Consider the following 24,357-nt stretch of genomic DNA (forward strand, 5'->3'; position numbering starts at 1 on the left):
GTTCCCAGTCCGTCACTTCTATGCCAGCTCGCCTTTCCCCCGACCTTCCCACGAATCTGCCAACACCCTTGTCTAGTCACTCTTTCTGGGATTGGAGGGCTGGGGGCCCGGCTCCAGGAGGAGGCCTGGCTGGAGGGGCGGACGTTGGTGGAGCAGCCGTGCTCTGTGTCCTCCCCCCATGACCCTGTGAGATGAGCCTCCCTGCCGCTGTCCAGGCGAGGGGACTGCGGCTGAGAGGTGACCGACTCACCCAGGTCACAGCAGGAGGTGGTGGAGTGGAGCCAGAACCTTACTCTTGGGCACCAGGGAGGGGCAGCCCAGGAGGAGTGGGGCCAGGTCCCTCCCTCCCCGTGACCCCTACCTTAGTGTCTGGAGTCAGTGATGCCACCCCGTGGGCCCTTGCTTTCAGGGCCCCAGGAAGAGCGGGATGGTGGGCCAGCTGGTGGGAATACCCATTCTGCAGACACACAGCCTGAGCGGCTGGCTCCTGGGGACTGTGGCTTGGAGACACCCCACCCCCAAACCTCGGTGTCACCCACAGGTCGGGGAGGCAAGGGCGCTGTACAACATTGGCAACGTGTACCACGCCAAGGGCAAGCAGCTGTCCTGGAACGCCGCGCAGGACCCTGGGCACCTGCCCCCTGCCGTCCGGGAGACGCTGCGCCGGGCCTCGGAGTTCTACGAGTGAGCAGGGCGAGTTTGTCCACGAGATTCACAAACACAGGGACCTGGGCGGCCCTAGGCTCAGAGCACTCTCCCCCCCCCCCCATCCTCAGCCTGGTGGGACTCACCAGGCCCGGGCGTTTCCCACCTCTTGATGACACACAGCAGTGGAGAGAGGCAGGGAACTGCGGAGCCACAGCCATGTGCGGGGTTTTAAAACATTTGGCTGGAAGAAGGGCCAGAAAGTTGGGCCAGGCCCCCAGGTGTGGGAAAACCCTCCCCTTCAGAGGCTGCATCTGAAAACGAGTTGGGGGTTGGGGAGCCCCTGACCTGAGCCTTGGAGCTTAGCATCCAGCCACCCTCTTTCGGGAACACAACTCTGGGAGGGTGAGGCCACCCGCTCAGCATCCTCTAGCCTGGGTGGGTGGTCGCTGGGAGGGACACAGCTCAGACAGGCTCGGCCCCCAGGAGGAACCTGTCCCTGGTGAAGGAGCTGGGCGACCGGGCGGCCCAGGGCAGGGCCTATGGGAACCTGGGCAACACGCACTATCTGCTGGGGAGCTTCACAGAGGCCACCGCCTTCCACAAGGAGGTGAGTGCACAGCGTGGCAGCGGCGGGATCGCCCCAGTATTGGGGCAGAGTGGCATGGCTTTGTCTGGCTTGGTGCTGGGGCTCCCGGGGCTGCCCTTCTGAGCACACAGACATCAGGCTGACCGTGCTGGGCGGGGCAGCACCTGCCATCCACATCGGGTCCCAGGCTGCTCCACAACCACCCGGGCCTCATGTCTATGTCCTCAGCGCCTGGCCATTGCTAAGGAATTTGGAGACAAGGCAGCAGAGCGGAGGGCCTACAGCAACCTGGGGAACGCCCACATCTTCCTGGGGCGCTTCGACGTGGCTGCAGAGTACTACAAGTAGGCAGGCCCCGCCCACCCGCGCTGCCCAGCCAGGGAGAGGGTGGGGCCTAGGAGGGTGCCTGGACACCAGGCCACGGAAACGCCCACCCCAAGGTCTGCCCTCCCAGACTCCCCAGGGGCCACGTGGGGGGTTCTAGACCCCCCTGGAAGGGCAGACTGGTAAAGCCAGAGAAACCCCCAGTGGGATCCTAGGGCTGGAGGCCTCTGGGCCGAAGGGCTGCTTCCCCCATCACCCACCATCTGCCCCTTGGAAAGGGGGCTTCGTGGGAGCACGAGTGGTGCCCTGCCCCCTCAGGGGGGGGATACTGAAAGTTTCCCTCCTGGGGGCTGACTTCCCCACCCCCTGTGCAGGAAGACGCTGCAGCTGTCCCGGCAGCTCAAGGACCAGGCGGTGGAGGCACAGGCCTGCTACAGCCTGGGCAACACGTACACGCTGCTGCAGGACTATGAGCGGGCTGCCGAGTATCACCTGCGGCACCTGCTCATCGCCCAGGAGCTGGCCGACAGGTGTGTGCCGCGGGGACGCGGGGGTGGGCAGGCCCAGACTGGAGGGCTCCCGACAGCCCCTTCAGGCTCCTGGGCTGAACTGCAAGCTGATTGCAGTTCAGACTCACTGGTCTGCATCTGAGGTGCCACCGACCACTGACGGCACCCCTCGGCTCAGCCTCCGTCACTGGGCCACGCAGCCCTCTAAGTAAGACTGGGTGAGCTCACAGTGACCCTTGGCACAAGCTTGGGGGATTGTGCCCTAGTCCTCAGCCCACTGCCCCTTGGAACACCCTCCCTTCCCCTTCTGTCTCTGTGTCTATGCAAATATTAGTCTCCGTGGGGAGACAGACAGGCTGACCGAAGACTCCTGAACACACAGAAGTGTGTTTGTGGGGCAGCGGCTGCAGCTCAAGAACTCAGAGCCACTGGCCGGGTTTCTCTCATGGCTGGTGGACAGGAGGGAGCTCCTAAAAAGCTGCTCGGCCAGGAGGCTTACAGTGGCCTGTGATTTTTCTTTTGGGTGATGCTTTGGACCTAGATGGCGGCAAGGGTCCAGGCTGTGAACGTGTGTGGCGCTGTTGGGTTGTGCGTTTACAGCGGTTACATTTTCGTGCTGTTATTTTTACCTCAATTTAAAAATTAATGATCCAAGGGAATGAGGTCACTGCTGCCCAGGGTGGAGGGAGCCACAGGGGTGAGAGCCTCACTGGCCACTAGGGGGCAGTCAAGGCCACACCAGGAACTCTGGGCCATCCATGGGCAGCCCCTGACACCCTGCCAAGCTACCCTGCCTTCCCACCTCACGTTGTGATGGGCCTAACCACCTGGAGGCAGGGCTTGGGCTGGCCAGACTAGGAGGGAGGCTAGCAGGCCTGGGTGGCACAGACATGGACTCAGTTTCCCTCTCCGGCAGAGTGGGCGAGGGCCGGGCGTGCTGGAGTCTGGGGAATGCCTACGTATCCATGGGGAGCCCAGCACAGGCCCTGACCTTCGCCAAGAAGCACCTGGAGATCTCCCAGGAGGTGAGCCCGGCCTGCCCACCTCTGCCCCCAACCCTGCCCTCGGCCGGCACTGGAGGCTGCCCAGGTGCTGCCCAACCCGCTCCAGACTGGGCCAGGTGCCTCTGTGTGCTCTGGGCTCTTTACTGGACTGCCTCCCCGTCCTTTCCTGGCTGTGCTGTGCGCCGTGATGGGGCCCAGCTACCCCGGGCCTTCAGAGGCCTGGTGGCTGCTTGTCTGCTATAGTCCCGGGGGGCGGGGGGAGCAGGGAGCAGGGAGCAGGGGCCTGTTTTCTGCTCCTAGAGTGTGAGCAGCACCTTTGGGTAGCCACAGGCAGGTGCCTCTGTCCCTGACTGAACTGGGCCAGGCTGGGCCATGGAAGGCCTGTGTCCAAAACCCAAGGAGGAAGGATCTACCGGAGGTTGTTGGGGGGTGGCCCTGGGGGGGTCTTCCCTGGGGCCCTCAACCAGGGAAGGGCCCTCACACCTTCCTAGGGAGGACGGGCAGGGTCTCTGAGGGCATCATCACAGGTGAACTCTGGCTCCCGGCTCCTGACCTGTCCTCACCTCACCCCATGCCGCTCCTCAGCCCCCACCACACCCCCGGGAGCAGAGCTGTGTTGCCTCCTTCTGGCACACCCCCAGCGCCTGTCCAGACCTGCCATGGGCCAAAGTCCATGGGCGGGCAGGACCCACAGGTGCCGTGGTGGACATGGGGAGGAGCAGGAGAGCTCGAGTCGGGGAGGTCCTGGTCTGGAGAGCCCTCCACTGGGGCCTCCAGCAGGGCTAGCCGCCATGTCCCTCCGAGCACGGGCAGGGCGGGCAGTGGCCCTGGGGCCCCACGCGCAGGTCCCTCCTGCCCCACCCTTCCTTTGGCTTGCTCCTGGCTAAGCATGCGGCCTTTCTGCCACGAGGGCTCCCAGAAGGAGGGCCCCATATGGCACAGCCAGGCTGGGCTGTGAAGGGGGGCTGTCTGGGGCTCTTGAGGCCACTCCCACCCAGGGACACCTCTGGAGTCCACTCTAGGGCCCAGAGGGGCCCAGTTTATTTCCCTTGGAGGCCCCAGGATCGTGGCGGTCCAGTGGGAGTTCACGGCAGGGCCTCCCAGCCCACCTGCCCGCTGACCGGGCCCTGCCTGACCGCAGATTGGGGACCGCGGCGGGGAGCTCACGGCCCGCGTGAACGTGGCGCAGCTGCAGCTGGCACTGGGCCGGCTGTCCAGCCCGGCGGCCGCGGAGAAGCCAGACCTGGCTGGCTATGAGGCCCAAGGTGAGTTCCTGGCCTGGAGGGGTGGGAATCCTGTTCCCTGACAGGCTCAGACTCCAGCCTGGGATGCAGGGGCCTCGGAGGGCAGGGCTGTGGCAGGAGAGCTGCCCGGGGGCCAGTGGGCACTGCCTCGTGCTGGGGCTGGTGGGCTCTGTCCCTAAACGGGAATTTCTGATGGCTGCCGGGTGAGGGAGGGGCCCCTCGGAAGGTGTGGAGCCCTGTCCCTGGGGGTTGTCAGCATCTGAGCCCCACTCACCAGCCCAGTTCACAATAGGAGTGGGTGAATGACAGGTGCTGGGGCACAGATAGGGCTGTTTCCCCAGGGCGGGTCAGAATCGGGGGACTAAAAGGTGGGGGACAGCACGGGCAAAGGGGCATTCAGGCCAGTTCTTCATGGCTCTGGGGCCACCCTGATGAGTCCCTGGGTTTATCACCACAGCTCACTGCCTCTCCCTCGCTGCTCCACCCCTCTGGAGCCCAAGATCCCGCTCCAGGCTGGGGGCTGGGCCTGGGGGAGGCCTTCCTGTGGGAGCCCAGTGGGAGGGGGCTGGTGGTAGGAGGGAGGGGCTGAATCATCTGAGGTGGAGGGAGGTGCGCTGGGTATTCATCAGCCGAGGCCTCAGACCAGCCACGGTGGGTACAATGACCTCATTCACAGGCTGCTGGTTGCCCCATACAGGTCAGAGATGCTACTCGGACCAGGACAGGACGTTCACTGCAAAGTAAACAGATTAATAAATATGGGCACTGGGGTAGGGGGCCGCACTGAGCTGGCCTCCTGCAGGTGGGTGGGGGCAGGCTCTGGGCAGGGACTTAGCTGTCCCCTACTGGCCCACAGAGTCCCTGTGGTTCTTGAGTTTTCAGGGATTCTGGTCCAGATCCCTCATGCTGTGTCCCTGAGAGTGCCCACCCTGCCCCAGCCTCCAAGCCCTGCTGGCCTGCCCAGAGCCAGGCTGGGAGGCCAGCCAGCCGTGGTGTCAGGTCTTGGACTCCTGTGCTGTGAAGCTCCTGGGTTTCTGACGATGGCCTGTATGAGAGATGGGGGCTCGTGTCACCTGGCTCAGAGGCTGAGGACAGGAGATCCCTTCTGGGGCCCTCAGCCACTCTTGTTTTGGGGGTGCTGTGGTCAGTGGGGATAGGATGGAGTATGGCCCCCTTTTCTCCCCACCCTACCCAGCCTGTCCAGGCCAACATCTGCCCTTCAGGCTGGGGTTTTCTGAGGGCGGGCAGCTGGCCCTGCGAGGCCACCCTCTGGGAACCCCAGCAGCAGGTGGGGGCAGGGCTGGGCCCAGCATCTGGAAAGGCTCCCAGAGAGGTGTGGCCCAGCCCTGCATCTCCCGGCATTTGCCTTCTCTGAGCTGAGGGAAGGGGGGCTCAGGGTTGGTGACCGGCCAGGCCGTGCAGGAACAAGGCAGCTTCTGTCTTCCCCATGCCTGCTCCTCTGCCCTGCCCGGTGCCCAGACCCTTCCCAGCCAGGGCCCCTGGCAGCTTCCGCCCACCAATCTGCCAGCAGACGCTGGGAAGAGGCCATCCCCCTGGGAGGACAGTGGCTGGGGTGGCCCACCCAGGCCCGCAGAGCCAGGTCTGAGGGCTCTGGGCAGCCCTGGGTGCCCCAGCCCTGGGATGCAACTGCTGGAGGCCGACCAGCACCTTGAGTCTGGGTGGCTCCGGAGGAGACCCCAGCTCGGGCAAGGCCCGTGGAGGGAGCCATGGCTAGGCTGTCTGCTGGAGCGGCTTCATTGATTCATCCCTCACTCACTCGTTCGTTTGGCACATACTGAGCGTGGGCGGTAAGCTGGCCCAGTTTCCAGAAAGCCGGGTGCCTGTCTTCTGGAAACTGTCCCTGGGGGTGCAGATGGGACAGTTGCACATCCGGAGCCTGTGAGTGTGCAGGGAGGTGAAGGGGGCCAGGTAGGCACCTCCATGGGAGGTAGGAGCCCTGGGCTGCATCAGAACAGGAAGAAGCCTGTGGGTGTGGCCTTTGTGGCCAGTATGGACACAGGACAGGAGGCATGGCCCGTGGTGGGGCGGCAGGCCTGGTGGTGGCCGGCCGGCTGGAGGCCAGGCCTAGGGACATTTTTTTCTATCATAAAAACGAGAACACTTCATGCAGGAGGAGCCAGAGCCCAACTCATGGCCCCTGCTGCCCACACCCCAGCAAAGAGGGCTCAGAGTGAATCTGGGTGGGAGGGGGCACCTCCCTGCCATTTGCTGCCTGGACCAGGATCAGTCTGCCCAGGTGGCTGTCCCGGGAGGGCACAGGATTTGGGGGAGCGTGCTGGTTGAGGTCCTACTGCGCCTGCTTGGCGTGACAACATAATCAGTGCACGGGAGGAGGCAGTCAGCCCTGAACTGTCCTCTGTGCCCAGGGTGGGGCTGCCCTGCCTCCCCTGCTCATGCTGCGGGGGTCCTGGGCCCAGAGCAGAGGAGTCCCTGGACAAGCAGGTTCAGCCATGATGGGAGGTTGGGATGTACACAGTATAACATCTAACTGGCAGTTTCGGCTGCAGGCTCTCGCCCTGGCTCCACACATCCTGGTCAGCTGACGTAGTAACTTGACCTAGCAGTGCCTCAGTGTCCCCATCTGGGAAGCAGACCCACTGGTGGTCCTGGGAAGAGCTCCTGGCAGGGACAAGGTCACAGCTCATGCCCTGGGGAGGTCTAGAGTTGTAGACACATCACTGTCTGTCCGTGTATTCAGCAAGTGCCTGCAGCCCACCCACATGCCAGGCACCTGTGATGGACAGATCGGGGCTTCGGGGCATGAGGACAAGTCTGCCTTTATGTCTGTCTCTTTTCTGGCTGTGCTCAGCTCGACCCCCTAAGGGCTGGCCGGGTAAGCCTGACTTCCCATAGCGCCCCCCGGTGTGGGCACACATGTACAGCCCTGATTTCCCATCCTGACACTGGCTCTGCCCCTCCAGGCTCTGTGACGTTGGTGGTGGTCACCTTCTCTTGAGGCCCAATGTCCACAGTCCCTGGAGGGTGGCCAGTACTTCCTATGCTGGGGACAGCCCTGAAGGAACAGTGCCTGAAAATGCACCCAGGTCCTCACACAGTAGGCACTAAGTAAACACTTGCTACTCATTCCACTGTCCTGAAAGCCCCTATGTGCCAAACCCTGTCCAAGCTCTAGGGGCACAGCAGCGAAGGAAACAAATGAGAAATGATAAATTCGCAGAAAGCAAATCATGCGTTTTAGGAGCCTGGAAGGGAGCAGGTTGGTAGGGGGTTGGGAGTGTCAGGTGGGGCAGGACGTAGCAGTAAATACAGCAGCTGATGGGCCTCACAGAGACCTACATCTCAGTCAGGTCGAGCTGCGTAACAAAACACCACAGAATGGGCGGCTTAAATAGTGGATGTTGGGGGGAGGGTACAGCTCAAGTGGTAGAGTGCATGCTTAGCATGCACAAGGTCCTGGGTTCAGTCCCCAGTGCCTTCTCTAAAAATAAATAAATAAGTAAAAAAGTCTAATTACCACCCCCCCAAAAAGAAATTAAAAAAAAAAAAACTCTTAAAACTGGATTTTTTTTCTCTTGGTTCTGGAGGCTGGACCTTCAAGAGCTTGGGGCCCACTTGTCAGGGCCTTGTGAGGGCCCTCCTCCTGGTCTGGCCCAGGTGAGACGGGTGGGGTGCAGGGGGAAGAGAGAGTGAGCTCTCTGGTCTCTTTCCATGTGGGCACCAGTCCCATTTCCAGGGCCTTGCCCGCATGACCTCAGCCCACCCTGACCATCTCCCAAGGCACCTCCTCATTGCTATCACTTTGAAGTTCGGGGCTTCAACATATGGAATCTGGGGGACACAAACATTCAATCCATAAGTGACATCTGAGCAGACACTTGAAGGAAGGGAAGGAGTGAGCCCTGAGCTTAAGAGGAACAGCAGTCTAGGTGGACCAGACAGCCCTTGCAAAGCCCCCCCTCCACAAGGCAGGAGAACCTGGCAGGGAGGAGCGGTGGGACTGTGTCTGGAGCGGAGCGAGGGCAGAGGGTTAGTGTTGGGGTTGAGGGTGGCAGGCCAGGGTCGGGGAGGGCCTGGTGGGCCCTGGTGTCAGCCTCACCCCCGACACTAGTGGGGCCCCTGCAGGGTTGAGCAGAGGAGGAAGAAAATCTAATCCAGATTCTAAGGGCATCTCTCTGGCCCCTGCATGGAGAAGGGACTGGGGGTGGGGGGGGAGCAAGGCTGGGCAGGGAGGCAGGGCTGGGAGGGAGTGTCAGATCCTGGGTCTGTCCCAAAGGTGAAGCTGCCAGGTTTTCAGAAGTGGGGTCGGGGGTGAAGGCGAGGGAGGCGCTAGGGGCCCAGTGGGTTGGGACAGGCTGTGTGGGGACAGAAGTGATGACGAGGTGCCAGTCAGACTCGGCGGTGGTGGGGCATCCCTGGGGAAGTTTCCAGGCCTGGCCCTCTCAAGTGGGCGGGGCAGGAAGCCAGCCAGCAGTGCCAGGCCTGAATGCCCCCAGTCAGGGCTCAGCCCAGGGCGAGGACCGTTGGAAGCGCCGGGTTCAGACCGCCTCGACGCACACTCCAGACAGAGGGTGCATTTAGCTGGGACCGGAGGACCTTCCGCCCGCTGTCCGCGTGGCCATGAGGGTCCCGCCCCGGAGGAGCTGGACGCGGGCTGCGTCTCAGAAGGACATTTTGTGGTGGAGGGCCAGGTGGGGCAGAGACAGCCATGCAGGGCCCAGTGGATGGGGTGGGGAAACCTAGTCGGACCCCCAGGGTATCCAGGGGCAGCCGAGAGAGGACCGCAGCTGGCCTCCCGCAGGAAGGCAGAACAGGGCTTTTTGTGGGCTGGGGTGGGTACTGGCTGTGGGATGGGTGATGCACCAACCCTTTGCTTCCGGACAGAGCCCTTCTTTTCCTACTTGGAGCTTTCTCCCTCGCTTCGTCCAGCCCTCAGAGGAGAGCTCGCTGGGCCCCCCTGGGGGACCTGGGCTGCCCACCGTGCAGGCAGGGTAGGGGGAGCAGCTGAGCTGCTGGCAGCGCAGATGCAGGAAGGGCCTCCCAGGAGAGGGAGCAGTGCAAGCTAAGGCCGGGGAGTAAGAGTGCGAGGTCCAGAATTTGGGAACTGGACCAGATGGGGGAGCACCAGAGCCTGACCCTGCCCAAGTCCCTGCAGGTCGGCCCTATCTCTACATGGCACTGCTTGTCCTGATAGGGCTGGAGGTCATGCGCACCCTGCTTTTGCCTCCATGTCGGGCAGGGGGCAGGAGCCTGGAATGCTTGGTTCCCAAGCCAGCCCACCTCGAGGCCAGGGGTCAGTGCCAGCTGACCAGGCCTGCTGTCTTTCAGGGGCCAGGCCCAAAAGGACGCAGAGGCTGAGCGCAGAGACCTGGGACCTCCTGAGGCTTCCCCTGGAGCGGGTAAGTGGGTCTTAGGCGGGGTCCTGGGGCACCTTGGGGGTGGGCGGCAGGGAGTAGGCAGTGGGTTAATGAGGCTGGGGCAGTGTGTGCTGAGCTGCCGCCGCCCGCCTGGGCTCTTGTCTGCATCACGTCCCTGCCGTGGGAGACTGATGTGCCCTTTGCAGCCCAGGACCCTGGACAGGCCATTTGCCCTGCCCTGAGAGGCCCCGAGGGGACCCTGCCGCACCAGCGCCCATCCCCTCCCTCCTCACCTCAGAGTCCCGCCAGCCAGGGCCCCAAGGGAACAAGCCAGGGTCCTTACACCTTGCAGACCCCCTTCTCCAATCCTCAGCCACTGTCCCCAGTGTCCTGGCTGGCCTCCATTCCTGTCCGCTCCCTGCCCACTCGGACTCTGCTCCGTGAGGAAGCAAAGCTGTTATGGATGGGGCATTTGGGACTTCACAAACCCCAAACAGATTTGGGTGCCCTGGGCCTACTCTGTACCTGCCAGGGGTGGGTGCTGTGTGGTCCTGGAGCAGTGGCCTCCCCTCTCAAAGCCTCTGGTTCCTCCAGTATAGACTGGGTTCAGTTACAGGGACCCACTAGGGGACAAAGCTCAGGGCCACCCAGTCTCCCACTGTGTGGGAAGGCGGGTGTCTGAGGCAGTCAGACACCCAGCCCCAGCTCCTCCAGCACCCACCGTGTCTCTGCCTGCCCTCACGCTGCCTGCTGCCCTCTCATCCTCCTCCCTTTGGCACCTGAGTGCCTCCGTGAGTTTCAGTGAGACAGGGGTGACAGCATCTGCTCAGCCACCCTTTAGGGTCCTGGGACGGGGAGCATTGGTTCAGAATTGCTGTTGGCCCCCTCCGATGACCGGCCTTCCTCCCCACTTCCAGGAGCAGAATGGAGACAGCCACCATGCGGGGGACTGGCGGGGGCCAGGCAGGGACTTGCTCCCCCTCCCCGTGAGGAGCAGGAAGTACCAGGAGGGGCCGGACGCTGCTGAGAGGAGGCCCCGGGAAGGTGGCCACTCCCCACTGGACAGTGCGGACGTCCGGGTGCAGGTGCCTCGCACGGTAGGAGACTTCTCCTTGGGCGCCAACAGGGGGCCCCAGGGGGCTCTGGGCCATCCTGGGCAGTTGACCTGGGAGGCCTAGCATCTCCGGGGATGGATGAGGGATGGGTGTGCTAGTGATCAGGTAGACGGACAGCGGCAGATGGAGGAATGGGGGTGTGGCTTCTTCCTGCCCGGTGTCCCACTGTGCCCAGGAGCCTAGGCTGGCCCCTCCCGGCTCTCTGGAGTTGGTTAGGGCACGGGGGACACAGAAGGGCAAACCCGAGTTTCTGGTCAAGCCCAGGTTTAGAGGTCAGCCTGGAGCCCCCCATGCAGAGCACCTGGGTTCAAATCTCAGAGAATTAGTCTAAAAATAGTTCCCTCCAAGGGTTTAATCAGCACCTTCTCAGCCTTCGAGGGGTGTGGGCACTGTGCTGGTGTTTTTAGCCTGAGGCTGCTCTGCACCCATCTAGCGCGAGCCTGGGGAAGCCTCCACTGACCCGTTTGACCCCAGTGCCACCAGACGAGCCAACTGAGGGCCAGAGTCTGTGTCTGTGGAGTGAGACAAGGAGCGGGACACGTGGGCCAGGCTATCCCGTGGGAAGGCGAGGGGTCCCTGCCTGGGGCAGGAGTCCCCCATCAGGTCCCAGGCCAACGGGGCCGCTGCTGACACTCCCTTGTGTTAGCAGCTGGCCCTGCTCCTCCCCCACCCCAAGCCCAGGTGGTGCAGGGGTGTTGCCACCAGCACAACGGGGACGTTGGGGTCTGAGGAGGTGTGGCTGACCCCCACCAGGGCACTGGGGAGCCACAGAGGGCTCTGGAGCAGGAAGGACCTGCCCAGGGCTCCCACCTGTGCTCATGGCTCCCACCACCTGGCTTCTCCATCTAGGACCATACTTACCAGGTGATGGCGCTGGTGGTACCCCCCCCATGTTCACGCTATGAAAGGGAGGCTGAGTGGTGGAGGGGGCAGAGCCTGCCTAGGCCCCCAAAACAGGGAAAGCGAAGAGAGACTTGTCTTTCTGATTCCCTCGCACCCCTAAACCACACCAGCCTCGCAGCATGAGGGCTGTTTTTGAAGCCTCGCCAAAAATGGCAGCCAAGGCAAAGCTGTACCCCACTCCCATCCGGGGGTCTCAGAGCTTTAAGCCCCAGAGGCGGGACCTGGGAAGGTGGAGTCCAGGCCGAGAAATGGCTGCCACGTGCTGCCGACCGCTCACCTGCTCCACCTTTTCACTCTGGCCCCAGCCGCGTCCCACAGCTGCCACCCAAAGCCCCTTCCACCAAACAGAGCCGACGCTCAGGCTTGTTAAGTGTGCTGTGTTTACAGTTGCCCAAAGAGGGGAAACTGAGGCGCAGAGCAGGGAAGAAATGGCCTGAGGGCGTCCAGCTAGGGGCGGTGGAGCTGGGGTCCCAGGACCAGGGCCAGCTCCTGGCACCTCCCCCTTGGCCTCTGCAGAGAACACAGCAGGGCTTCGGGCCGTGGTGGTGCCTTTGGAGACAATTCCCACAGCTGAGTGCTGAGCCTGGTCCCAGCTGGAGGCCTGAGGCCAAGGGTAGGCTGAGCCCCCTGCCTACTGGAGCCTGACAGGAGGCAGCCTCACAGGGCCAGGCCTGGGCTGCTGGTGGGGGCCCCTTCTCCCCCAGGGCCGTGATGGGAGGGGGTCAGCACTTCCAAGCTCACTGTGGAAGCAGGACAGGGCCCTAGTTGGGGGGCTCCAGTGCCCCCTATCCTGTCCTCACCTCTCCTGCCAGGGCTCACAGCTGGTTCCCCAGGATGCCTTTTGGGGTCGGCCCCCTGCTGGACCCCAGGGCTGGGCTGACAAGGGTCTTGCTGTGAGACGCTAGGACTCCACGGACCTCCCAGAGCAGGAAAGGGACACCAGGGCAGGCTGGGCAGCAGGAGGCCGGGGCCGGGCGGAGGCCAGGGCACTGCTGCATAGGGAGGTGGCTGTGTAGGGGGGAGGGAGGTCAGGCCACACAGCCACCGAGGCCCAGGATGGAAAAGAACACCAACCCACCTGGCTTCTCACCCGCAGCTCCCGGCCTCGGGAATCAATCGGGGCTGAGGAAGGAGGGGAAGGAAGCTGGGGCTGCTGGCAGAGTGAGGAAGTGCTGTCCGGACAGGTTCCGTCCCCCTCCCCTTCTGGTGTGACTGCCCACAGGTTCTGTGCTCAGGGAAATCCATCTTCCAGTGTTTACCGAGCGCGCCTGCGTGTGTGCGTGTGCGTGTGCGTGTGTGTGTGTGTGTGTGTGTGTGTGTGTGCTGCGAAGGTGGGCGGGGACGGGGAGGGGCCCTCGCCCTGGGTCCTATTTAAGCATTAAGCTAACGGCCCCGTGGGTCTCAGCAGCGAGGCAGCACCAGGCACGGCGGGTAGGGCACTGGCACAGGGACCTTGGCGTCCTGCCCGGGCTCCACGTGGCCAAGAACCCCAAACCACACCTGGTTTCTGCTGGAGAGCTTCGGATCTGCGTGAGTGCGGGGCCCCGACACAGGTGGAGGGTCACAGGCCTGTGGGCGCTGGACTCGGGGGCAGAGCTCTGCTCGTGGGGGGCCGGGGTGGGTGAGTGGCCAGTGGGTGGGTGAGCAGTTACACCAGGGGCTGTGCAGTCCGCGGGAGGTGAGCAGTCAGCTCCCTAGCAGCCTCGCCCAGGCCAGTCCATGGCGGGAGAGTCCAGTGCGTTGCCCGCACCGCCCCAGCTGCCTCCCCGCTGCCATCAGCCCCCGCCCTCAGCCCTGAGCAGCTCTGAAAGCCCCAAGGGCTGGCCGCACCAGCCGGAGGGGTTAGCCCCGGGCCCAGGGGAAGGGAGAGTTTCTGCAACCAGGGCTGGCTCCTTCCTCCTGGGGAGAAACTAGGCTGAAACTCCCACTGGAGGAGCTAGGCTGAGACCCAAGGAATTCTGAGACCTCCAGGATGGAAGGAGCCTGAGTCTGGGGCAGAGGAAAGGTTGGAGGGGCCAGGGGTAGTCCCCAGGTCCCCTGAGTTTGTCCTGCTGGGACCTAGGATGGCGTCCTGAGCGAGGGGCCCAGGCCTCACCTGTGTGCCTGTGGTCTCAGGCTAGCCGTCTCCCACGTAAGGGAAGCCCGCCCTTCGCCAGTGGCCCCAGTCCTGGGGAGAGTGAGGGCTTCCAGGCCCCAGCCCGTCCTGGGTCTTGGGTTTAGGCGGCCCTGCCACAGCGCCTTCAGAGCCTGTCTGGACGGCCCAGCCCCGGCCGCAGTGGTGATGGGGCAACGAGAGGCCGCCAGACGAGCCCGTCTCATTCAGGAGCTCTTCTTCAGCCAGACTTTCAGCCCAGGGGAGGCTGGAGAAATGTTGGGAGCACCTGCGTCCAGAGGAGTGGGACGCCGGGCTGGGAGGGGCCTGACTCCATCCACCTGGCCCGTGGTCCACCTGGGAGACCCCAGCTGGCACCAGATGCTGGGCTGGGGGCCAGGAGCAGCAGCTGTCCCCTGCAGCGGGGGTGACACTGGTGTGCCCAGGGCCACCGTCAGCCTGTGAGCAGAGCCCACGACCTCCTGGGGGGCACCTGTGTGTGGTCCCCACCTGTGCTTGGGTTGTTGCTGGGCCCCTGGCCACTCTGCTGGGCCTGCGGGTTCCCTCAGAGGCCCTAGTTGACTAGGTGCGGCCCTCTGGGCTGGGCCCCTCAGCCCTGGCTCTTCCTCAAGGCTCTGTAGGGGCTGCAGGAGAGCTGAGCCCTGAGGTCCCCCAGCCTCGGCTCCGGGTCTGCCCTGGTGTGCGTGTGCATCTGCGTGTGGGGAGAGGCAGCCCCGGAGCCTGAGCCCTGGTGGGATCTCTCCCAGCTCCCACCTGTCGGTGCAGGTCAGGACTGCCCGCTCAGCTGCCCCTCCCTGCCCAGGTTGGCCGACGGGTCCTCCTGGCCTTCGGAGGCCTCACTGCCCCATGGCCTGAGCCCAGCTCTAAGCAGCTCTCCCTGTGCTCCTGGAGCCCAGGCTGGGCTGGGCCAGCTCCCCGGCCCCAGTCTCCTCTAAAACAGGCTGGAGATGCGAAGTCGGGAGCTCTGGGGGTCCTGACACATTTTGGGCAGCACCCAACTCTGAGCAGCCGTGACAGCCACCAGCCAGCCAAGAGATGGACAGGCCAGGGCTGGGCAGAGACCAGTACCTTCTGAGGGGAGGGTGTCAGGCAGCGATTGGCAGCCAAAGTGTCCTCTGGAAGCTTCCCCATCCACCTGTCAGTCCTCAGGGCCCTGGACCAGGCCTGATGAGGCCAGGCTGGCCTGAGAGACCATGCCTTCTGTGCACCTATAAACTGAGGCCAGTGGGAGTGGGCTCAGCCTGACACAGCGACCTGATCTCACACTTCTCACCCCAGCCCTCCCCCCAGAACTGTGGCCCCTCTAAGGGCCACCCTCCCCACCCATCCTTCCCCTGCCAGTGGGACTTGTCTGGCCCCAACTGGGTCACCCCAAGGTCAGCCATCCCTGCACCCAGACTGCACACTGATGGCATCTCTCCGAGTCCCTGCGGTCCACCCAGCAACCCAGGACCCCAGCTTGGCGTCCTGGCTCTGTCCCCGCCCCGAGCCACCAAGAGCAGACCCTGGACCACCACATGCACCTCTAAGCCAGCATGTGGAGGCGGGGGCTGGGGGTGATAGCATCTTGTCTCTGGCCTAAACACCCCGCACCCAGGGTCCTGGCCCCCACACAGCTGCTGTCCTCTGGGCCCGCGCATGGATTCAGGACCTTATAAAAACGTGCCCAAACCTTATAAGAGGTGGAACTGAGGTAGAACACAGAAGCCCTCACCTCCCCCAGTTTGGGCTCTTTGCCTTTGGTGATATGACCTGATATTACTGGCTCTTCTGAGTCTACCTTCATCACTGCCAGGGCCTCGGCACTGACCACAGCGAGTGTGTGTAATGGCCATCAAGGCACCCTGCCTGCCTAGGGCCTTATCACTCACTCGTTTGTTCATTCAGCAATCACTGGTGAGTGCTGTGCTGGGTGCCAGGGCTCCAGAGGAGAGCTCATCAAAGGGGTCTGACACAACAATAGAGGCCCGTGGGGCTCGGGGCATTGAGAGGTGGGGGGAGGCATACCAGGCTGGGAGAGCGGGTGTGAGCGGCCCCGGGGGAGGGCAGTGTCAAGTCCAGGGAGGATGACGGCAGCCTTGATGGGGAAGCCAGGGGCCAAGGGAGGAGGGAAGTGAGTGGCAGTGATGCTGTGGGGAGGAGCGAGGGGCAGACGGGGGAAGACGCCTGGGTGGCGAGCAGGTGATGGATGAGGGTCCTGATCTTGGCTCAAGCTGAGCGGCCCCTCAGTCGTGTCCAGGGGTCTGTGAGGGGTGGTGGCCCCAACAGGGCCACCTTTGGCTGGTCCAGAGCCAGCACTGACTTCCCACACCTGCCTCACGCAGAGCATCCCCCGGGCCCCCTCCTCCGACGAGGAGTGCTTCTTTGACCTGCTGAGCAAGTTCCAGAGCAGCCGCATGGATGACCAGCGCTGCCCCCTGGAGGAGGGCCAGCCCGCGGCTGCGGAAGCCACAGCCGCCCCCACCCTGGAGGAGAGGATGGGTGAGCACCTGCGGTCGGCTCCCTTAGGCCTTAAGGGTGCGGCACAGGGACCGGGTGAGCCCCCCCCCCCACTCTGCTGCAGTGCTCCGAGGGCGGGGCAGGCCAGCTGCAAAGTGCCCCCTGTCACTGTGAGCTCCACGTCCCCGCCTTGCGCAAAGCTACATCCTGAGAAGTGTGTAATCATCCCGCCTCCGGAGCACACCGTGTCAGCACAGCCGTCCCGGGGAGAGGGCGTGGGAGGCGAGGCTCTCCTCCCATCACCTCCTGGAGGCGGGTGTGGGGCCCACGGTGGGGACAGCTGAGAGCAGCTGGGGTCTGGGGTCGGCCCTGGGGGTGCAGTGGGCTGTGCTGAGCTCACAGAGGTCAGAGCTCAGGCCTGACCTGAGGTGGCGCCTTGCTTCCCTGGAGCTCACCCCACCCCTGTCCCCCACAGCCCAGCCCTCGCTGACAGCCTCCCCCCAGACCGAGGAGTTCTTCGACCTCATCGCCAGCTCCCAGAGCCGCCGGCTGGATGACCAGCGGGCCAGCGTGGGCAGCCTGCCCGGACTGCGCATCACCCACAACAATCTGGGGCACCTTCGAGGTGACGGGGACCCCCAGGAGCCAGGGGATGAGTTCTTCAACATGCTCATCAAGTGCCAGGTGGGCCTGCAGCCCGGGGCTGGGGGCTGGGTGCCGGTCATCTCCCCACCGCCTGTCCTCCCAGGCCCCTGGCCCCAGGGCGGCCACACACAAGCTCTCGTCCCCCGGTCTCAGAGTGGGTCTAGGGGGGTTGCGGAACACTATGCCGGTTCTGCTGGTGTCACTGAGCACCCATAGGTACTTAAACTGTGGCCCACCTCCCCAGCCCCCTGAGAAGGCCACCCCAGGACGTCTTCAGGCCGGCCGCTCCTTACAGCACAGGAGCTTGGAGCCCGGGGTCACCGGGTCCCCAAGACCATGGCCTCAGGTACCTCTCCAGCCTTCCACATCTGGATGGAGAAAACCGAGGGCCAGGCAGTACCCCCAGAGTGCAGGGGCAGGCAGGGTTTCAGGGTCAGGAAACCTTCAGTGAAATGTCCGGGGAGGGGCAGCACCGCAGCCCCCTATGCAGGAAGCTGGGAAGTTTCCAGATGTGACGTTCATTCCCACAGAGGAGAGGAAGGCGCAGCCCTGGGCAAGTCCAAGGAACCTCGAATCCAGCGCCTTCCGGGAAGGCCCGAGCCCCCCGCCCACACTCACTCACGCTCCCGTGGCTGCGCCGCCTTCCGGCCCTTCTGCTCCAGACCCTACAGAGAAGCCCGGCCACCCCCTCAGCCCCCTGACTCGATGGGACTTGATGGGGCCCTGGGGGGCTCTGCACCCCAGGCTCTGGGAGCTGCAGCCTCGCCCCATCCCTGGGGTTCATGAGCACGTGCTGTCTGGTGACCTTGCGAGCGGCCTGGGAAGCCACCCAAGCTGCTGTCTTCTGGCCCTGCCACTCCCAGCGGCTGTGGAAAACTCTCGCCAGGTGGACTGTTCTTGGGGTCAGGGCTCCCAGCTCCACTGCCGGAGGTGCTTCCCAGGGAGGCCCGAGGTGGCCTGACCAGCCCTCCTGAGCTGGCCCTGCCGCTGGATAGCAGCCTTTGCCTCCGAGTTGTCTGTGGGGCCACTGGCCGCTGGGTTAGGCCCTGCAAGGCCCAGGAAGGCCAGGCCGCCGGCCCACGTGTCCGTGTCTGCCCAGTCCTCCAGGATCGACGACCAGCGCTGCCCCCCGCCCGACGTGCTGCCCCGTGGCCCCACCATGCCCGACGAGGACTTCTTCAGCCTCATCCAGAGGGTCCAGGCCAAGCGGATGGACGAGCAGCGGGTGGATCTCGCCGGGAGCCCGGAGCAGGAGGTGGGCAGACCACCCGAGCCCCGGCAGCAGTGCCAGCCTGGCGCCAGCTAAGGCTTCGCACCTGCGGCCAGGCCCACCCCACCCCCATTCCTGGACACCGGGGTGGTGGGGGCACTCACAAATATCCAGGATGCCCACGGACCCCCCGAGAAGCCAGATCCTCCCAGGCCATGGCTGAGGGCAGGCTCTGAGTCACTCAGCCCTTTCCACTGAGCCGGATGCTGGGCACACAGCTCTCACTGTGTCCCCCTGCCCCAGGGCAGGAGGCTTAGGCCTCGGCATAGTCTGTCCTGGGCTGGTCCCCACATGGTACGCAGCTTCCTGCAGTCCTGCCCAGCCCAGCCCTGCCCTCACCCCTGCCCCGGGCGCGGCCTTCAGCATGTCGGCCCCAAACCCCAGTACTGTCCAGACCCTCCATGCTCTCCCCCTGCCCTCCACCCCCATCCAAATGTGAAAACTCTGCAGCCCTCCCGACCCCTAAAGTTGTCTCTGAAGCCTCTTCTCTAGGGCCACCAGCGACATGGGCATTTCTGTCCTCCCAAAGCTGGTCCCGGGGTGGTGAGCGCAAACATGTTCTCCCCAGTCCCGGCCTCACCCCTGGCAAGTGCCTCCTCCCAGCCCCACTCCCCTCAATCCTGCCCCGGCTGGAGGAGGGAAGAGGAGGCAGTCACATCTGGAGCCTGACGCCGTAGTGGCGGCAGTGCCCCTACACGGGGTCCACGGCCCCACCAGGCACACAGTCCTAAGCAAGCAGGATGGGGAGGGAGCGGGGTGAGCTGCCACACTCCTCAATTCCAAGCCGAGAAACCCAGGAACTGAGCCGGCCTGGTTCTGGGAGTACCAGTGGCAGCGAGATCTACTCCCGGACCGTGCCAGGGTGGGCAGTGGGTGCAAGGGCTCCGGCTCTGTGGCTGTGGGGGGCACCGATGGCTCAGCACAGCTGGGAGGGGCTCAGTTCGATTCTGCCCTGACCGCGTGAGCACCTGGTCCTCACCCCTCCCAGCGGGGGGAGATGACACCACCACCTCCCCCGTGGGGGCATCGGCCCACAGGACTGGGCTGGAGACAGGCCCTCTCCCAGGCCTCCGTCACAGCCCACCCCCTGCAGGGCCCACCCACCACCAGCTCTTCTGGAGCACTCTTAGGGTCGAGCGGCAGCCCCCCTGGCCTCCAGAGCTCAGAGGCGACGCCTCCTCTTGGGTGGTGCCTCACCCAGCCCCACAGTCCTGCCCTCCGAGTGTTGGGAGGTGGCCAGACCCCCACCCCACAGTACAGCCTGCGGAGCTCTAGGTGGAGGGGCCTCAGAAGGGGTGTGGGGCCCTCAGGGGTAAGGGTGGGTCAGTAGATGTGGGGTCAGAGGCCAAGCACAGGCTCCTGCTCAGCCGCCCCACATGCCTGATTGTACGTGCATATTTATTGCTCACACATGTGTTTGCCATGTTGTCAGTGGGTCCTTTCCAACCCAAAAGGTACATTTGTTTTTCCCGAAAAAATAAAGTCTGCCAAGTGAATGCTGTCCATGTCGGGGTGAGTGCCGACTGAGGGTGTTGGTCCTTCAGGAAGCCTGGTGACGACTGTATCAGGGTGAGCAGCGGCACCCTGCAAAGGGCCTGGGGCTCAAGCCACGCCCTCCCACCCACCCCCACGAGTAGTCTCGCTCCCTGCTAAGTTCATCAGTGAGGGGGCTAGGGCTCAGGGGTTAAGTGGCAGCCCCAGGGACACACAGTCAGCCAGAATGCTGGTGTTGGAGCCCACATGACTCCTAAAGCCCACGCCTCACCCCACCCCCACCCCCACACTCCTGTCCTAGAATAGAGATCCTCTGGTGCTGACAAGGCTGCTGGGACACATGGAGTGTGCTGTGGGGGCTGGCCCCCTCTCTGTAGTGGGGCACAGGGAACCCCGGGCCTCCCCATCTGGCCAGCCACCCATGCACCCTCTCGTGGGCTAAGCCTGCCGCCCCCACCGAGAAGACTTCATCCCAGGAGTCCCCAGCCATTGGGACAGTCTGGCTGGTCCGCACGGGAGAGGAGCCTGGAACCCAGGGGTTTGTGTTCCACAGGCAGTGGGGGGTAAGGAGAAGGCCGCTCATGTCCAGCGAACACAGCAGGCAGGCAGTTGGGGTGTATGACAGCAAGGCTGCCCCCCGTGTACCCCTGGCCTTGCCCCAGTGCCCTGCTGGAACCACCACCACCTCCCCACTTGCAGGAGGGTTTCTCACCAGGGGCCGTGGAACCGGGGCCAGCCCAGCTCCCCGCCTGCGTCTCTTGAGTCCTGAAGTCTGGGCTCCAGATAAGGTGTCCGGGACCTGTCAGGACAGCCTGCTGCACAGGTGAGACCCCCACCTTGGCCTGCTCAGGGATTCACCCCCAGGAGATACAGCCTGGGCTCCACTGGCATTCGGAGGGGGACAGGTGACCCCGAAGGCTGGGCAGGGGTCTATAGGCAGAGGCTGAGGGCCCACCCAGTAGGAGCTGAGCAGGAGGAGCGAACAGGAGACGTCTGCTCCTGAGGCTAGGAAATGCAGACCAAGCTTGGGACGCCAAGGGGCACCACACTTGTGTGTTCCTGACAGCACCCAGAGCAACAGGACCAGCAGGAACTGCCTGCCAAAGCCTAGGTGCAGGTGAGCCCCTGAGGGCCACACCTCTACATTCCAAGCTGTCTTAGTCCCGGGGTCCTGTGCCTGCGTGCAGGAGGCCACCATGAAGTCAGTGGCACCCCGGCCTTGCACAAGTTGGGCTCACCCAGACCACTGGACACTGGCTGGGCTGAGAAACATCAGTGCAGGTGGGGCACTGCCCTCGGAGGGGCACCAGCAGGGCCCTCAGGGGTCAGGAGGCAGGGGAGGGGAAAAAGTGGGCAAGAGCCTTTCCTGTGGTTTCCGTGGGAGCAACAGGGAGGCAGGACCGGCAGTGGGAGGGATCAGTGGCTCTGGGTGGAGGGACTGCCCCTAGTTGTCCATCCCTGCCTTGAGTGCGCTCACTGGCATCTTCTACTGTCTGTAGGTACTGACTAGCCCTGGGAGGGGCAGTCCCTCCAGGGTCAGCGGAGCCCAGATGTCAAAGCGTCAGAAAACAAACAATAAAAAACACGACTAGCATACATGTCCAAACTGCAGGCCTCCGTTTCCCCATCTGTGGAGGGAGGGGTTGGTCTGGGTGGCCCTCCAGCTCTGCACTCTCAGAGTCCAGCCAGCTCCCAGGACCTCCCCAAATTCTGGTCCTAACCCTCTGGGGTCAGCAAGGCAGCCAGGCCAGGGCCCAGCCCTGCAGCTCAGGCATTTCAGGGCCAGTGGGTCCCCTGGGGCCTCTGTGGGAGAGCAGGCCACGGTGGGGGTGCTGGCTCAGCCTCCAGGAGCGACTTCACAAAAGGCACAGGAGGCTCTGGGCGGGAATAATGCAGGGTTGTCTGCCACGGGGGAAGAGTCAGAGCACAGACCACCAGCGCCTGGGGAAAGATGCTGAGGCCCAGGGCTGGCGGGGTCGGCGGCTGGGAGTGCGCATCCTGCCAGGATCCTGTGAGATCGTGGCTGGTGATTAATGCTGAAGGTCACACGACCCAGAAGGCTTCTGGAAATAAACACACTCTCATAAACACAGGAACATCCTGAGAAGACAGTCAAACGAGGCTGGGAGACAAACTGCACACCCTGGGGGAGGGGACACTACGCGGGGCACGCGGCCCACCGCCAGTCAGACAACAGCCCTGGCTCCCACTCTGCTCGCCACCACGGCTGCCTGGCCTGTCTGTGGCGACGGTGAGCAGCCTGGTTTCCTGACCGCTTGGCCAGTGGCCAAGAGTCAGGGCTGAGGTTGGCACTGGTTCAGCAGTGCTGTCCAGGGAACAGCAGGTGTCACAGAAGGATCTGCGGGGCCTCCTTGTGTCTGGCCAGAGGGACAGGACCCACAGTGGGGTGTGGGGGTGCTGATCCTGCACCCAGGAAGAACAGTGGCTAACTGGCCATCCCTTCCAGGCATCCCCGAGAGCCAGCAAGATCGGAGCCCTGACATTTGGGGCAGGACTGAGCCACCCCATGCCAGTCCTGAGTCTTGTCTTTCTGCCTGTCCTCCTGACGAGGTGGCACTGTGAACATTTTCATCTGTAGACAGGAAGACAGAGGCTCAGAGGGGCAAAGTGACCTGCCCAAGGCTACACAGCCACAGCCAGGAAGGGCTCAGACTCCATGTCCAGCCCCTTCCCACTGGGACATGGCCTGTAGCTGCAGAAGGCCCCAGCTGCAGCCTGGAGAGGGTTCTTGTGAGTCATTCTGACTCCAGAACCAGGGAGAGCAGGAGACCCCCAGGCTCCACATCTGCAAGTGATGTCTGTTTATTGATAAAAAACAAGCACGTCCAGAGTGGCCCAGGGCCAGAGCATCCTTCTTGAAGGCACGTGAGTCAGCTGGCCTCCGTCTTGCCAGGGTGGGTGGGATCCTGGTCCTCAGCCCCTTCCACAGCAGTGGTGGATTTGGGGGACCCCGCAGCCTCTAAAACAAGCTCCAGGGCCCCCTCACCAGCCACTCGGCACACCTTCTCCCCTCTGGCTGCCAGGATTTCTTCAATATTCCTGAGAAAGAGGGAGGCACCATGACACTCCAGGGCCAGCAGCCATCCTTCATCTTGGTCCCTTGAGGGCACCCCAGGCCAGGCGGAGCATGGGTGTGGGATCAGGGCCACCCAGCCAGGAGGCTCCTGACCACTGCCCCCCAGTGCTCTCCACAAGGGGGTGAGGTTGACTCTTCAGGCCCAGGGCCCTAACACATCACCTCACACACCCCCACCAAGACCGGAGTAGTCAACCAGCCAGGGTCAACAGAGGACAAGAAAGTGACATACTAGGATCCCTGCCCCATAGCAGGCACTCAGGGAATCTTTGTAGGGTGAAGGAAGGAACCACAAAATGATAGGCAAGTCGCTGCTTTCAAGAGTCAATCTCATCTGATCCCCTAATTTTAGCGGAGGCTCATGGATGGCCCTGGCACGTAACCAGGTTCTGCCTCCCACACATAGGCCATCAGCGAGGACAGAGGTCAGGCAAGGAAGCAGGGCCAAAGAGGGTTGGTCTAGGGTGGAAAATTTAGCAAATAAAAACATGTCTTGTACCTGGGGCACACTCACACTAAAAAGTGACTTGTATTTTATCTGAAATTCAAATGTAACTGAACCTCCTGTATTGATAAGAAAGCTGGGCTTGGAGAGGTGAGCTCTGTAATCATCTTTAGAAGGAGGGTGCCCCAGGGAGGTTGGGTGGGGCTCCAGACCCAAGATCAACCAGGCCAGCCCTGGGATACAGACCTCGATCCCCAACCCTGCTGAAGTGGCCTCACCTCTTCCCATCCAGGTCCGAGAACCAACCCAGGTTGTCGGCGATGATGTGGTGGTTCTGGCAGCCAGGGCAGGTCACAATGACCACACCCTGGTGATAGGCAAGCTTAGAGATACGCTTGGAGGACCTAATCCCACAGACCTGTTGGAGACATGGAAGGACCTGTGCCTGGCCCCGCCTCTCCCTGGGGGGGGTCAGCCCCACCCCTCGGTGAGGCCCCGTCCCTTGTGGAGACGACCACCTCGCTCCCAGAAAGCTCCGCCCCTTGAAGATAGCCCCACCCTCCACGCAGTCCCGCCTTCTCCCAGAAAGTCCCACCCTTTGGAATAGCCCCACCCCTCCGCGCGGATCCGCCCGCCCCCTAGAGGTAGCTCCACCCCCGCGCAGTCCCGCCTTCTCCTGGAGGGTCCCGCCCCTTGGGGAACAGCCCCACCCCTCCACAAGGCTCGTGCCACCGGCTCTGCGCGGCTCCGCCCCTGGGGATAGTCCCACACAGTCTCGCAGTCACGCAGCGCCTTCCAGCGCCAGGTGCAGGTGTGCCCCGGTCCCCTTCCCGCCGCGTGCCCACCTTGCAGGTGTAGACGAGCTGGTAGTGCGCCAGCCCGGGTCCCGTCTCGGAGCTCGAGCGCCGCCAGCCCCAGCCCCAGGCCCGCCTTCTCGCTGCGGCCTCCAGGCAGGCCCCGCGCCCCCACAGCCACCTCAGGCCGGGCCCCCGGGGCCGCGCGCAGCTCAATGTCAGCACGCGGCTCAGCGCCGTCCGCAGCATCCCGCCCGCCGGCCCTGGTCGCCCCGCCCGGCTCAGCCGAGACCGGCCCCGCCCCAGCTCTCCCCGCGCAGCCGACGCCGCGCCGACGCCATCTTGGAAGCGGGCGCTCAGCGGAAACGGCCCTCCTCGGCTTCCGTCGCCG

The 24,357-nt window shown here is 63.7% G+C and overlaps 2 protein-coding genes across 9 annotated transcripts in view; one reads left to right on the forward strand and one right to left on the reverse strand.

The window, feature by feature from the left end:
* The window catches only part of GPSM1 (G protein signaling modulator 1), a 30,600-nt gene extending 9,364 nt beyond the window's left edge, over nucleotides 1–21,236 (forward strand). For 2 of the 7 annotated variants that reach the window (XM_074362536.1, XM_074362538.1), the window contains exons 4-14: nucleotides 542–684; nucleotides 1,132–1,255; nucleotides 1,463–1,578; nucleotides 1,933–2,088; nucleotides 2,984–3,092; nucleotides 4,213–4,336; nucleotides 9,623–9,693; nucleotides 10,569–10,748; nucleotides 16,107–16,263; nucleotides 16,697–16,905; nucleotides 17,966–18,578. In XM_074362536.1, the coding sequence (XP_074218637.1) occupies nucleotides 542–684; nucleotides 1,132–1,255; nucleotides 1,463–1,578; nucleotides 1,933–2,088; nucleotides 2,984–3,092; nucleotides 4,213–4,336; nucleotides 9,623–9,693; nucleotides 10,569–10,748; nucleotides 16,107–16,263; nucleotides 16,697–16,905; nucleotides 17,966–18,172 (1,596 nt within the window). In that variant the 3' untranslated portion in view covers nucleotides 18,173–18,578. Of the gene's footprint in view, nucleotides 1–541; nucleotides 685–1,131; nucleotides 1,256–1,462; nucleotides 1,579–1,932; nucleotides 2,089–2,983; nucleotides 3,093–4,212; nucleotides 4,337–9,622; nucleotides 9,694–10,568; nucleotides 10,749–16,106; nucleotides 16,264–16,696; nucleotides 16,906–17,965; nucleotides 18,579–19,590; nucleotides 19,681–20,329; nucleotides 20,957–21,129 lie in introns of those variants that run through there. The other 5 variants (XR_012506604.1, XR_012506602.1, XR_012506603.1 and 2 more) reach the window with 5 other exon arrangements.
* Nucleotides 21,237–22,437: 1,201 nt separating this feature from the next.
* DNLZ (DNL-type zinc finger) lies at nucleotides 22,438–24,329 on the reverse strand. Of its 2 annotated transcripts, none has more exons than XM_074362543.1 (3): nucleotides 24,018–24,329; nucleotides 23,451–23,539; nucleotides 22,438–22,690 (listed from the first exon to the last, which is right to left on the reverse strand). In XM_074362543.1, the coding sequence occupies exons 1-3, from the start codon at nucleotides 24,213–24,215 to the stop codon at nucleotides 22,522–22,524; spliced, it is 456 nt and encodes a 151-aa protein (XP_074218644.1). In that variant the 5' UTR covers nucleotides 24,216–24,329; the 3' UTR covers nucleotides 22,438–22,521. The 2 variants fall into 2 exon arrangements, with proteins under 2 accessions (XP_074218644.1, XP_010954228.1); XM_010955926.3 differs by having other exon boundaries at nucleotides 23,451–23,590; nucleotides 24,018–24,325.
* Nucleotides 24,330–24,357: the final 28 nt, after the last annotated feature.

Source organism: Camelus bactrianus, chromosome 4 (assembly GCF_048773025.1).
Source record: "Camelus bactrianus isolate YW-2024 breed Bactrian camel chromosome 4, ASM4877302v1, whole genome shotgun sequence".
In the NCBI taxonomy this organism is placed as follows: Eukaryota; Metazoa; Chordata; class Mammalia; order Artiodactyla; family Camelidae; genus Camelus; species Camelus bactrianus.

Coding starts and splice junctions, on each gene's coding strand:
- DNLZ (XM_010955926.3), bottom strand. CDS start 24,215: ATGCTGCGGACGGCGCTGAGCCGCGTGCTGACATTGAGCTGCGCGCGG. Junction 23,591..24,017: donor AGCTCGTCTACACCTGCAAG/GTGGGCACGCGG, acceptor TGTCTCCAACAG/GTCTGTGGGATTAGGTCCTC. Junction 22,691..23,450: donor TCGGACCTGGATGGGAAGAG/GTGAGGCCACTT, acceptor CCTCTTTCTCAG/GAATATTGAAGAAATCCTGG.